Source organism: Gasterosteus aculeatus, chromosome X (assembly GCF_964276395.1).
Source record: "Gasterosteus aculeatus chromosome X, fGasAcu3.hap1.1, whole genome shotgun sequence".
Taxonomy (NCBI): Eukaryota; Metazoa; Chordata; class Actinopteri; order Perciformes; family Gasterosteidae; genus Gasterosteus; species Gasterosteus aculeatus.
In genome coordinates, this window is record NC_135698.1 from 11,836,475 (window position 1) to 11,849,655 (window position 13,181).

The following is a 13,181-nucleotide window of genomic DNA, read 5'->3' on the forward strand; positions in this document are numbered from 1 at the left end:
ATTTAAAAATTTAAAAATATTCAAAACAATCTCAGATCTTCCAGCTTCCATCAATTCATCATTGATGAAAGCAAAAATAACTTTAAGCTGTTTAAATAAGACCGAAAACCGCTGCATAGCTCCATAGTTTGCATTATAGTTTGTTACATTTAACTCTTGTTGTACATAAAGGCACCTCACAGTGGCTATAAAGTGCATTTATTTTCTGTTTTAATCATGGAAAACTCGTATTGCCCTTTGCTTTGAATGTGTTGAGCTGTAGGAAATGTCCTTGCAGACTACACATAGATGTGGCGGTTTAGAGCTGTAGAGTTACTAGCCTAGTTTCTCAAAGCAGCATCCTCCAGCTCTACCAGTCCACTGGGAAACATCTCAGCTCTGTTTGTATTCACAGAAATTCTTTTTCCTCAACACGGATTCCTTTTCTCTTCTTAAGAATGTCTTAAAACAGAGTTCATTGTGTGTTCGTTCACCCTTGAAAAGTAGCTTTCATGCTTTAAACCCCCATTTCTTTCTTTCTTTCTTTCTTTCTTTCTTTCTTCTAGTTGTTTTGCATAATGTTGACCTGTTTCTGTTTTTGTTTTACTCAACTAGCATTTTTATTACTAATATTTAATGAGCAGAACAGCCGCAGTTATTTATTTCTATGTGCTGCTGTGTTTCGCTTACACACACACTAACTTTGACTTTCTGCGTCCGATTGGGTTTCATCCTTCCGATAACATAATTACTCATGCAGCTCCTGCGGGAGTTGTGAATGTCCACAAAGTGTAAGGAACAGAACCGCTTTATACTGACTGCAAAATAGATTACTACGGAAACAGGTTTTTGTATACTGTAAAGCCTGTGATTCTGTAGTCGTGCCTCACCACAGAATGTACAACACGGTCGGCCTCCCTAACGCGGCTTCAGACGCCGCCCTCGGACTGCTGATGAGGAATAGCTGGAAGCTGCATTATTAGTTAAATGGGCATTGAGTTTACACACTTGAGACCCATAGCTTGATGTGTGGTCCGCTTCCTCTGTGCTTGTGTGGGCTGAAGATCTCGTTTGTGTGTTTGCGCATACGTGCCTGAGCCTGGTGCTCGTAGATGAGACCCAGAATAAATGTGCATATTGTCAAAAGCATTAAACACGGCGAGACAATCGGACGCTTCTGTTGTGCGCCGTGAGTGCACTCTTACCCATTAAAAGAGGCTCCTGCTGAAAAAAGCGTCGACAGGCATAGTTAAATCAAAATGAAAACAAAACGTTCATCGAGATTCAGTCATCAAACCAAGGAAAGAATGAGGCCGATAAAGTGGGAGGACGAGAGTGCGATGATAGAAGTAATAAAACAACATTCAGCAAGTAAGTCGCACACTGAGCGTATGGACCACTTGTAAAGGTTAAACACACATCGGGCACCATTGTTGCACACAGAGCAGTATACAGTACACTATACTACAGTAGAGGACACGGGTAATTGATTCAAGAGGTGTGGATTCTAATTGGCAGCGTTGTGTTAAAAGTCTCACTGCAGCCACAGGAGGCGTTTCCTTTTCCATCCCCCCCTCATCTCTGCCAGCACAGCGCCCCGTCCCGCGGTGCATTCTTTCCAACCCGAACCGTTCCCGTTCTGAGTCGATACGTACCCGCCTCTCCTTCATCGCTCAGACAGCCCACGGACGCCACTCTATCTGAGCAGCGGACCTCCAGCAACGGGCCGCTATGTTCTGTGTGTTCCGCCCGTGATAAAAGACGCTTCCACCAGCACGACCGGGCCCGTTGTTGGAGGAGAGGGGGTTGGGGCGGCATGGGGTTGTGCTCTGTTGGTTAACCAGGAGAAGAGCGGCGGCGGAGCCGTAGCCATGAGAGGTCCGGCATCGTGGACACTGATAGTCGTGTGCGTGTCTCCGTGGCGTTTTTTTTCTTTCTGTTTGCGTGTCAGCAAATACTGGAGGTGTGCGTGTGTTTGTGTGTGTGTGTGAGTTTGCAGGTTTTATCCCACTCGACTTCCTTGTGCCCTTCACTCCTCTGAGCTCATCCTCATCGCGGTCATGTGGCGGTTGGGTAGAGCTGCTGTGCACTGTACCTAACAAAGATAAGCAGAAGTATTGTACAACTTTTCCCATTTTCAGGATTGTAATTAATGAATCTTGTTTGTGTGTGACACACTCCTATCTGAGTGCGTGTGTGTTTTGGGGGGGTAGGTTTATGTATAGTTTTCGTGTTTTAAACCTACTAGTGCTGCACTTTTTACTTGCAATGCTATTTAAAATACAACCTAGGAATTCAGTTTGCTTATTTGTCTTTAAAATTCTGCGTTATTACATTATGGTTCACCAAAAATGTATTGTAAGAAAACAAATACAATAACTCCAGTGTATAGATGAGTGCTTACTGTGTCTCATCTGTTATGTCAGCACTAATACAAACAGCGGCACCCCGGTGAACCCCCTTGCACTTTGGATCAAATTCAGCAGGTGAACCGGTGACTGGCAGCTCAAGAAAGATTGATGGCTTAACTGCCACTTAATGCGGTTTTTAAAAGTGACATCCACACAGTCAGCTCGCACACGCACCCCGAAGCAGCCAGCAGTAACTACACCGCACTAATCTCATCAGCCGAGAATGAGCGTAGCTTCCAGTTGGATAAGCATTGGCAGCCTGACTACAGGCTTTTGTGACCACAGTGACAGCTACTGTAACATTACTTTAGAGGACTATAACATTTTGTTTTCCAATTAGTAGTTCGGTAAAGAAGCAGGTGCTAAAACTGATTCAGACAGAAGGTGAATACAGGGATATTCACACAAAATGATACTGTTTTTTAACATCAAAGCACATGAACGCGTTAAGGTGTTATTAAACATATTAAAGTCTTAATATGCATAATATGTCTCTTTTAAATCATTTTCATGACAAAATTATTATATTTCAGAGAAGGAGATGAAATACATTTTATACTGTAGACATGTTGTTTTTCACATTTGAGCTTAATGAACATCCTTATTCTGTCAGCCAGAGCCTTTTTTTACACATTCAATCCCAACTGGCTCTACTTCAGTATTTATAAAAGCTTAATAAGTCAATAAATCCAATTATTTTTGAATAGTCAATTGCACCATGTCAGATGAGAGTGTGTTTCTTCTTTTTTCCTCCAGGAAGAACTAGCCTTCCCTTCACCACCACCCAAATGGATTCCACAAAAAATATAGGAATTGATACTCCAATTCAACGATTGACGCGTTGTTTTTGCAGCTCGCGTCGAGTCTGATTTTCTGTGAAACACAAGCAGAAGAGATATTCATCGCCCACCTTTTCAGACAAAAGTTTGTTATTCGCGAACAGACCACAGAGTCCTTCCCTCATGAGCTGCAGAGGCTCCGCTCCTTTCCCGCTTCTGTCTGCTCTCAAATGTTGCCGCCCTTAGCAGCAGCAGCAGTCCTCTGTTGTGTAGATGCGGCAGTGGAAACCAGGTTTTTCTCTCTCTGCACGCCAAATAAGAAGCTACTTCTGGCGACTGGGCTCAGTGGGGAGGCTTGAAGCATCTATTCATCTATAATCACACAAACACAGTACTCTGTATGCATGAGCTCACATATTGCACATACAGTACATAAATATTGTTAACATTCCTACATTTCAGGAATTATCTATAACACTTATAAATATCCTGAGTCTGTTTTTTTCCCACCCGGCACTCGGCTGTCAGGTCGGCCAATCTAACATCTTGTCATTACTGCTGTCGTACCACTCGCTTCATTTATCAGCTACGCTGCATTACCTCTTTTTTTAAGCCCGTCCTCGGTCTCTTTTATTTCATCGTAAACGTCTGACCTTTTCTCCACAGCTGCACCGTACATGTATCAGGCAGTTGTCTTCCTTTTACCTTCCACGTTCCCGTCCGGTCCTTCCCCATCTATCCCTGCACACTCCTCCTGCTCCTCCTCCCCTGTCGATGTTCTACAGGCACTGAAATCATTCATTAACCCTCGATCATCTCGCCCTTTTCCTCTTCCGGCGGCCCACCGTGAACTCCGACTGAGGGACACGTGGGGTCTGATGGTGGCAAGCGATGGAGCGGACAAGTTCTTACAGGACAGGCAAATGGAGTCCCGATGAAGCAGGAAAGGCCTCCCTTCCCCAAAGAAGACAGATACAGTATTACACCATACAGGTTCTCCTCCATGAAACCATGAAGACCCAAACACGTCTATGATGAGAGAAAAAGTACCACACACACATGCAGTCTTTCCAATAATTCCCGTCTGTCTCTGTGCATGCTAACGAGAACAGACATATAGTACACGATGGGTCACAGCAGCCGAAACAGGGTGGCAGCATGGGACATGAATATTAATACAGGGAATATTAATACAGGGAAGCCAAAGGGATCCGGAACTGTGCTGTCGCAGAGCAGTTAACTCGCTTTGCTTCCCGGTGCTGCTTGGCAGGGCGGCTTTCAATCAATCAATCTTTTATGTCCCACCAGGGGGACGCGTGTTGGCAGGGAGGGTTTGTGAAAACAATAGCACGGGAGAGAGGACAATCGTACGCTGAAGTAAAAGGGTACAAACCCGAAGATCCCAAGAGGGACACGTTCAAGGTCGTTTCATTGAACACCGGTAACATTGGACCTTTACAAACTTTGCTGTGACGTTCAGTCAAGTGTTTCCAGGTTTTTGCTCATTGAAATATACCGCCAGGGTTTCACGGTTTCTCAGCGAGGATCAGAAGCCATTCAGCAGTTTTTCCCGAAGCAAACATCATAAATCTCAGCTGCAATAGTGAAAAAAACATGAGGTGGGAGGAGGTGAGGCATGAACAACATTTATTATAAGGAATTAAAGTGTGATCTCTATCTGGATGTCTTATCGGGATAGAGATTGTGTGTTAATGGGGGTGATAATCTACACAAACACGATCAGCACGTGGTTGGATCAGCCAGACCACCTCTGGAGTTGAGCTGGCTTGCAGAACATTACATTTTTTTTGGAGAGTTACCAATGAAACCACTTGAGTTTCTGCTCTGCCACTAGCCAAGTTGACGTACCAAAAAAGCCCCAAAGTCAAGAAGAAAACATTCAAATGTGCACCAGATGCTTCCTGCAGAAAAGGGTATAGTCGACTTTTTCATTGACTTTAGATAAACCTCCCCCACCAACATGTGTGCTTAGCATAACAGATCGACCAAATTGCTCCCAATTATTGGGGTTAAATGCAGTGGAGTGTTCAGGTATATTACGGACGCAGACTTAAATTTAATAGCAGCAGTAAAAGATGCATAGTTTAATTTTTTGGCAGATTTTATTGCAACCACAGCCCCCACATCCACAGTTTGTTTTTCACCCTCTAGATTCCTCTCTGCTGGTTAGTCAGTAAATACACGAGTGCACCGAACAACCCACAAGTTGTGTCATGGGTGTAGTTTGCTCACTCTGGACCAGGATGAAAGGATTTATGGGATTTTGTTTGAATTGCCCTTTTCTTTTTGCCTGTATGAGCATCCGAAAAGCAGCCCCTGTGTGAATGTGTGGGCGCGTCCATGTGATTGAACATTTTTAGTTTTTCTTCTCATGATGAACTTACTTCATGGCATGTATGTGGCTGGTTGGCGTTCAGAACCAATGGTCGTCATTGCACACGCTTGCATCGGTTTGAAGCGCCCTCCCACTGGTTTGGATGCCCGCCCACTACTGACTGATTGAAGTGAGAATTCTTTTCGTGCATGTAGGTGTGCGCGTTGCCAAGTAAACATGCGCGCTGTCTGCCCCCTAGTGGTTTCAACGCTCTCCGCTCGTCTCATGCTGGACTCGATGTGCTCACAGGTCTTGTCACCGGTTCTACGCCTCATTTTGTCTCCCCGTCGTAACTGTGGCAACCGCGCTGCCAAATGAGGCAGAAGCCCCACACCGGTGATTATTAGACCGCAATAACGGAGAACACCTCTGTGGCCAACTTTAATCAGCTGGAGACAGTCGCACTCGACGTGTATGCAAATCTTGCAAAAGCTGAAAGGATCCTCCCCCCTCCCGCTCCCATTTGGACTCTTTTTAAAGATGGCACTTTGTGAATGTTAAATGAGTCTTCATTGCTTAGGGAGAGGACTGCGCATCTGTGCCGGCCCTATCTTTTCGCTGAGGAACGAGCCGGAGGGGGGGGGGGGGTGTATCCCCATTCCCTTTATTCAGAGGCGTTGCAGAGTGTGGCAATTAAGATGTGTGGACTCTTTTATTAGCCTGATTTTCTTTTCATGTCACCCTGCTCATTCATCTTTGGATGAGCGTATTCTGACAGTTGTTAGTTAGCGTATTCAGCAGCAAATAGCCAATCAGGGTAGAAGAATTTGCTCTATTAAAAAAAAAAAAAGAACTGGCAACCCAAAGACGTGTTTGCTGTTGATCTGCAGCAGTTGATTAAAGGCAGACAAAGGAGGGCTGCAGAATATAATCACTCTATGCTCAATGGGCTATTTTGCACTTTGCTTCAGTAGCTGCATACAAGTTCACAATGTGAGGGGGGTGCACCCATATTCTGTCTCATCTCTTGTAGCGCCATTTAAATTAACATCATGTATAAATGTTATTTTGAAACTGTTTCCTGGAGCCAAAATAAACTGGATTTTAGAGGAAAATGTCAATATTTGAAAAGTATTTCATTATATACTGCTATATAAAATACCTTTCCTAGATATGATACATCACATTACATATATATTAGTTTTCAGCCAGTGCGACCTGAATCCCGGAGAAAAAGAAAGCGAGAAAAATGAACCCATTTATTAAAATGAGGCTTGTTAGCCGGGCTTACAGAGGATAGCACAGTAGAAGAAACTAACACTAGAAGGCATTCCGGCTAAAAGTGTCTGTTCTTGGTACTCAAGGGACGCAGCCTGTGTGACTCTTGTTCTATATTTGAAGCCAGTGTGGAGCAGCATGTTCATTTCTATTTTCTTGTGCTAAGATGAGACGAGGTGTGTGTGTGCAAAAATATCCCAAAAGAAACATCTTTCTTTTGGGATATTTCTTCATCTGTTTCTAGATCTCTCCTCCTCAATGTCCTCCCCTCTGTCCACGGTTGCGTCGTGCATGTGACCCCCTATAATTCTCTTCCCTCCTACAGAGATAAAACGATTAGAGCTGGCGGGAGATGCAAGGGGGAAAAAAGTGGTCGGCTATTGGTGAGAAGGAACAAGGTTGGAGGGTGTAAAGCTGTTGATAAGCATTCTATAATTGAAAATGAAATCTAAAATCAGTATAGTCGCTGTGTATCTTAAAAGCAAGGTGCATGTCATCGACATGACAGTAAAGTATCGACAACACGGGAGAAGAGCAGAATAGGGGCATAGGAGAGAAGGAAGCAGGGGGGAGGTGAGGGGGGAGATCCGGGGAGAAGGCACTCTGATGGAATTAAAGTGTCTTGGCTGAGGGGTTGCACCTTGCCACAATCCCCAAGTCTACAAATGCATAAGGTTTATGAGTTTATGAATAGAGGATTCAAGCACTATTAGAGGTGCCAATGTCGCTGGAGGACATGCAGGTTATTTACGTGGAAGGTAAGTACAGCTAGTTCACTCAGAAATGCTCCAAAACGGTGGGTCATGCTTCCTCTCTCCCTAAGGAGGAAATTCCAATTCCATCATTCCATGAACATAAGATTTATGCAACTGACACTTTTCACAGTTCCTCCTGGCACAAGGAGGGGAATAAAAAAACAATCTATAACTGATCATCTATATATATAGCTTCATATTATAAGATACATGCACGGTGCAGTCTATGCGCATTTCAATGTTTGATAGGAGTAACTGACTAATCTGAAACTTCTGCAAATAATATGACAGCAGAATAGACACTATGAGCCATGTGATCAAAGATATTGAAACCGGAAAAAAACTAAACATTAAACATACAGACCGCTGCAGGCTGAATACCACTTCATGTCGGCTGTTTAATTCAACATGTTATTGTTCTCCTGGAAAAGGGAACACAGTCGCCTGAGCCCTGCCAAGTGCCAAGAAACTGTGGAATAATTCATGGAAATGCCCCGTTTGTTGTGCACATGTCTGATTGTGGTCCCGGAGTGAGGCTGTCTTTGCAGTTCGAGGCTGCAGATGGAAGTCACCGCGAAGGAAAAGGTCGTCGGTACGGTGCTGCCAACTCTCACGACGAAAGATCTGCATTGTTATGTGAATCAATGTTATTGTTGCTGTGACAACAATTAAGAGATATTACCAGACTAATGCTCAATTTGCAAATCTGAGTAATCCATGTCGTCAAATAGCGATTATGGAAAAGCATCCAATGTCAATTTGACTGGAATAAATTCATTTTTTTTGCAGTTGCCAATCTGGCAGCATGCTTCATTTACAGATGTTTCCACAGTTGAAAATTGTTTTAAGTAAACTCTCTCCGCATCATTTCGCTATAATTTCTGGTGGTTAAATATGGCAATCCACCATTCACATTCGTCATTCACCGTACTGACTGCTTTTCATCACTCGTGCAGTAATGTCAACTAACTAGTAGATCTAATTGACAAATCTGTTCAACTTCCTCCACACAGAAGCCCACAAAATAACCACTTTAAATCTCCGAGCGATTTTCCTCTTGTTTTACAGCACGAATGTAGCCTCCCTCAGCCTTTGTGTCAGATTCGACTAGACGAGGCAGGAAAGCCTCTGGTGACCTTCGACCTTTTACTTTGATCATGACGCCTCCTTCCAATGAGTCAGGTACAAAAGTAACGACGCTGTGAGTACACGTAGTGTTACCACAAGCGTACTTGTTCGCTCGAAAGGAGATAAAGTTTACAAATGTTAATCCATAGGATTGGCATTTAAAATATTTAATCATAGGTGAGAGTATGTCGCTTTTGAATTTTAAACACAACAGCTCGCCTTTCCAGGACTTTGATGTGGGAATCCTCACTTCAGAGAAATGAGATTTCTGCCATCAAAGGACATGAAGTGTGCATGTTGTCCATCAGGTAGCGGTGTGTAATTCTGACCCGTTGCCTTTGTTATTATGAGACCACGCGTACCTGTCTCTGAATACGAGGATCGACGCCTGCCTTTGTGCCGTAACTGCAACTAACTGCTCAAAATGGTCTCAATCACATTCTCAGCGGGGGTGGGATGGGATGGGATGGGGGTGCAACACTCACACGCACACACACACACACACACACTTCTGTCCTCTAACGGAAAAGAAGCTTGCTTTGGTCTCTATCTGCCTCTCTTTTCATCTCCTGTGTGATTTGAAACACCCTTTCACGCCTCCAGCGCTAATGCTCTGGATGGGATCCATTGTTAATGTTCCAGCGTTACGAGTTCCTTTTGTGTGTGTGTGTGTCCCCCTCCGCAACCGGAGGACTGAAAGGCAGGACAGGGTGCCAGAGGTGGGATCTTTTTTTATTGGTGTGTTTTTAATTTAGTAATTACGGAAATAATGTTTCTTTGTTTTGGCCTTTCTCTGCTGAGAGTCCAGTTCATAATTAATTGGTAGCATTAATTGGCTTGTTTTATTGGCTGAGGCTCGGTTGGGGGGCAGCGGGCGGGTACAGCGTCTGAATCAGATCTGATTTAATTAAGGCGCTCTGACCAGGGACCACTGCTACATGAAGTGGGCTCTATGCCGGGCTGGTTGTTGTTGGGAATTCAACAGCATGTGTGCACACAAACCCGAACGCACACTGCCGAAGACTCCCGGAGGCCTTGGAGGTCAGCGTGCTGTTTGGGAGAACACAAAAACAAGCCTAAGGAAAATGTCTCCTCTGATGAAGCGTCTCTGCGTTGTCCAGAAAAGGCTCGGTCAAATACGAAGCTTCGATATTTTCTCCAACCCTCTGGGGTCCTTAAAAGAAGTTCAACATTTTATCAATTATTGAAAGAGATGAACTTGGCATGGAAATTGGAAACAGGCGAGAACCAGCCTTGATTATCCCAACTGGCTGTGAGACATTTAGTCCTCATAAAGAATTATTAAGCCCCTCTTTTCATTCACTTCCTCCGTGGTAAAGAGTGAGGTCTCCACTTGTGAGGACGCGCCTCGCTCTCTCGGTCCAGGGTTTCCCCCCCCCCACCCACCCCATGCTTATTATGTAGCACTCTCATCTCCAAGAGAGGCTGCCTCCATTGAATCCCACAGAACACATTTCAGAATGAACCTGAATGCGCACCACTTTAAATTCATGCCCGTCTTCTCACTCCTTTCTCCACCACTCATCCTGCTCCACCCTCAGCCGCCTCTTCCCTCAAATTGTTTTTCCTCCCCGTCCTTTATTTCCTCCACGGGTCTCTTTGTCTCTCCTGCCGCCACTCGTCCTCCCGTCTTCTCCCAACCTCCGTCATCATCAATTTGCTCTTCATTCTCCTGCCCTCTCCCACCCCCACCCCCCACCTGCTCCCCCACACCTCCACAGAAGCCCCGGGGCAGGACTTTGTGACACTGGACTATCGCATGCGCTACCACCCGAGCATCACCTACGCCGTCATCGGCAGTGCCGTTATCTTCGTCCTGGTGGTGGCGTTGCTGGCGCTGGTGCTCCATCACCAGAGGAAGCGGAGCGTCCTGCTGCCCAGAGGTGTAAGAGGAAGCACGCACCACCACCACCAGCCCCTGCTGCTCTCCCGTCTGGTCATTTTGGACCGGGGCCACGGCCACGCCGGCGGTCCCGGTCTCTCCCCCGGGTCGCCCAGCGGGGGGGTCCAGTACAACTCAACTCCTCAAACACTGCAGCTGCTCTCTGGGAGCCTTTATCCCTCCGGACTCTCCGTGGACTCCCCTCCGTCATACGCACAAGCTGTTCTGGATGTCAGGTGAGGGCGATGAACACTCCAGCAGCTCAATGGAAGTTTATAATATGTGACCGTATCCCAAAGGCTAGCGTTGCACCGTAAGCCGCAATTAAAATAGCATGAAAGCATTAACGCAGAAGTAGTGGTGTTAAACGTCCCTGGCAGCGTCTAATTCAACGTAATCAATAATTATTCCCTTGAAGTTCATCCACATGGAATAAAATGAGTTGACAGCTGCCTTTGTGTTTCTCAAACAATTAACCCCTTTACTCAGCTAGTTACTCATTTACTGTTATTTTATTCATTTAATTGTATAAAATGAATGATTTCTAGCAGATTTGTGCAATTCTAAATTATTTAAGTTAACCAAAATTGAGTAAACATCAATTATATTATGATTTAATCAATCAAATTTTCTCCTATTTGCTTCCCAGTAATTAAGTGTAGTTAAGTGCATCTCAAATCTTCCAGCGTGATGCTGGTTCAAAGCCTGACATCACATTAGTATCTGTTTCTTCTGTTCTTTTACCCCTAGTCGGCCTCCCTGGTTTGATCTCCCTCCTCCTCCATACCTCTCCGACGCGGAGCTTCCATCAGAGGGCGAGCTCCCTCAATATGAGGGCCCACAAGACCCTTTGAGCTACACCAGAGCGCAACCCGCAGCCCCCTCCACACCCAGAACTGAAGCCTCGGCCCCGGAGCAGAGCTCCAGCTGCAGGGACGAGTCGGACCAGCTGTAGCGTCGCTCTGTCAGAAAGAGACTGAAGGACTGAAGGACCAGGCTACAGGGCCACGAGGCCACGAGGCCAGGACAGCCCGCAGAAAAGACCTGACAAAGCCACCAGGACTAAGAAAACTATCTCTGATAGTGTCCTTCGCTGCTCCAGCTCATCGTGCTGGACTGATCTTCTGCGTTGGCTCCCCCTTGTGGGGGCTCGGCTGCACTGCATCAACATTAGTTCGACATTGAGTCGATGCTTCCTATTTGACATCTATGGTGTTTTCCATCGTGGGATGTTGGTTGCGTTCATAATTAGGTCTAAAAATGATGTACTGTTGAGAAATACGGGCTATATTTGATGATTTTCAATCATTTAGCGACATGTTGAAGCCTTGTTCTTATAAAAGTTGATTCCATGGTCAGAGTAAATCTAAAGCAATCGAATGCAGTAGTGTGTTTTGATTTCTCATTTCTCAACAGTTAGAATCTTTTTTTTTCCAGTGTTGATGTGAACAGCGACCCGATAATATTGCTACAGTGGACTTGTAGTAAACAAATAGTTACTTAGTTTTTTCAAAGTTATTTTGAAAGATATAAGAAATATTTCTAGATGAGAAGTGGAAGTCTTTTTTATAAAAAAAACTACAAATTCAGCAATTCTGTACGCCATTAATGTTGAAATAATGTAGAAATGATGTGTATATGTATGTGTATATATACATAGATATCTGTATATATATAGTAAGTTACATCATTCCTCTGAGCAGAGATTCACGTGTCTTTTTCAGCACTAGCTAGCTATTCCATTTCAGTTTGAAGACCAATTATGTTTTTACGGAGACACAAAAACAAATGTAAAAACTATTTTGTTGATTGGTTTATTGTGAGCCATTTTGGCCCCATCGTCACTTTGTATGGGATTTCTTTTGGGGCACAGATTTCGAACATTTAAAGACAGTAGCATGGTAAGCTCACATGACAACATTCATTTTAAGAATATCGTCTCTTTAATAAGGTGAATTTTGCTCTTTTTTTTATGTCAATGAGTCATTTTGGTAAATCATCTTGTCTGATGACGGTATTAGACAATGACCATCAAAGCATATCTGAAGGATCTGTGTTTATAAATCTGATGTCATCTTCAAACCTTTTTGAGTGTTCAACACTGTAAACAGGAGGTGAGAGAAGTATAAAAATCTATTTAAAAGTCTTTACAGTGAGACACGTGTAATGTCCCCTTGTTTCGGATCTTTCTGTTCCTTCAGAGCCAGATGTAAATAATAAACCAAAAGCTAATCATCATTATTAACATTCACATGGTACCCTCCAAAGGAACCATCATGCGTCCCACCAACTGCCTGTATCTTTATTAAATTAAAATGCATGTCATCTGATGTAGTACTGGAAGCATTTCTCAGGACAACGTTTATTTTGTTCTGTTTTTCATATAAAGATATTGTCTTGTTTTGTCTAGTTTTGTTTTAGAGGACGTTGAAGAAAAAATCCTTCTTTCTGAATTTATATCATGCGGTCGGCTTTTTTCACATTTGTTCACCCATCATGATCTTTTCATCCCTGATTTTCTGTATATTGAAGTAATATAAAATGCTGATTTGTGTCTTTTGTGAATTAGTCTCCCTGCACAGCTAGTATTACATTCTGCCGACGACTAGATGT

The 13,181-nt window shown here is 44.1% G+C and overlaps 1 protein-coding gene across 4 annotated transcripts in view; it reads left to right on the top strand.

Annotated features, from left to right (window-relative positions):
• ldlrad3 (low density lipoprotein receptor class A domain containing 3) overlaps positions 1-12,970 on the top strand; it is a 53,928-nt gene extending 40,958 nt beyond the window's left edge. For all 4 annotated transcript variants that reach the window (XM_040163366.2, XM_078082749.1, XM_078082750.1 and 1 more), the window contains exons 5-6: positions 10,408-10,804; positions 11,319-12,970. In XM_040163366.2, coding sequence (XP_040019300.2) covers positions 10,408-10,804; positions 11,319-11,523 — 602 coding nt within the window. In that variant the 3' untranslated portion in view covers positions 11,524-12,970. The remainder of the gene's footprint in view (positions 1-10,407; positions 10,805-11,318) is intronic.
• Positions 12,971-13,181: the final 211 nt, after the last annotated feature.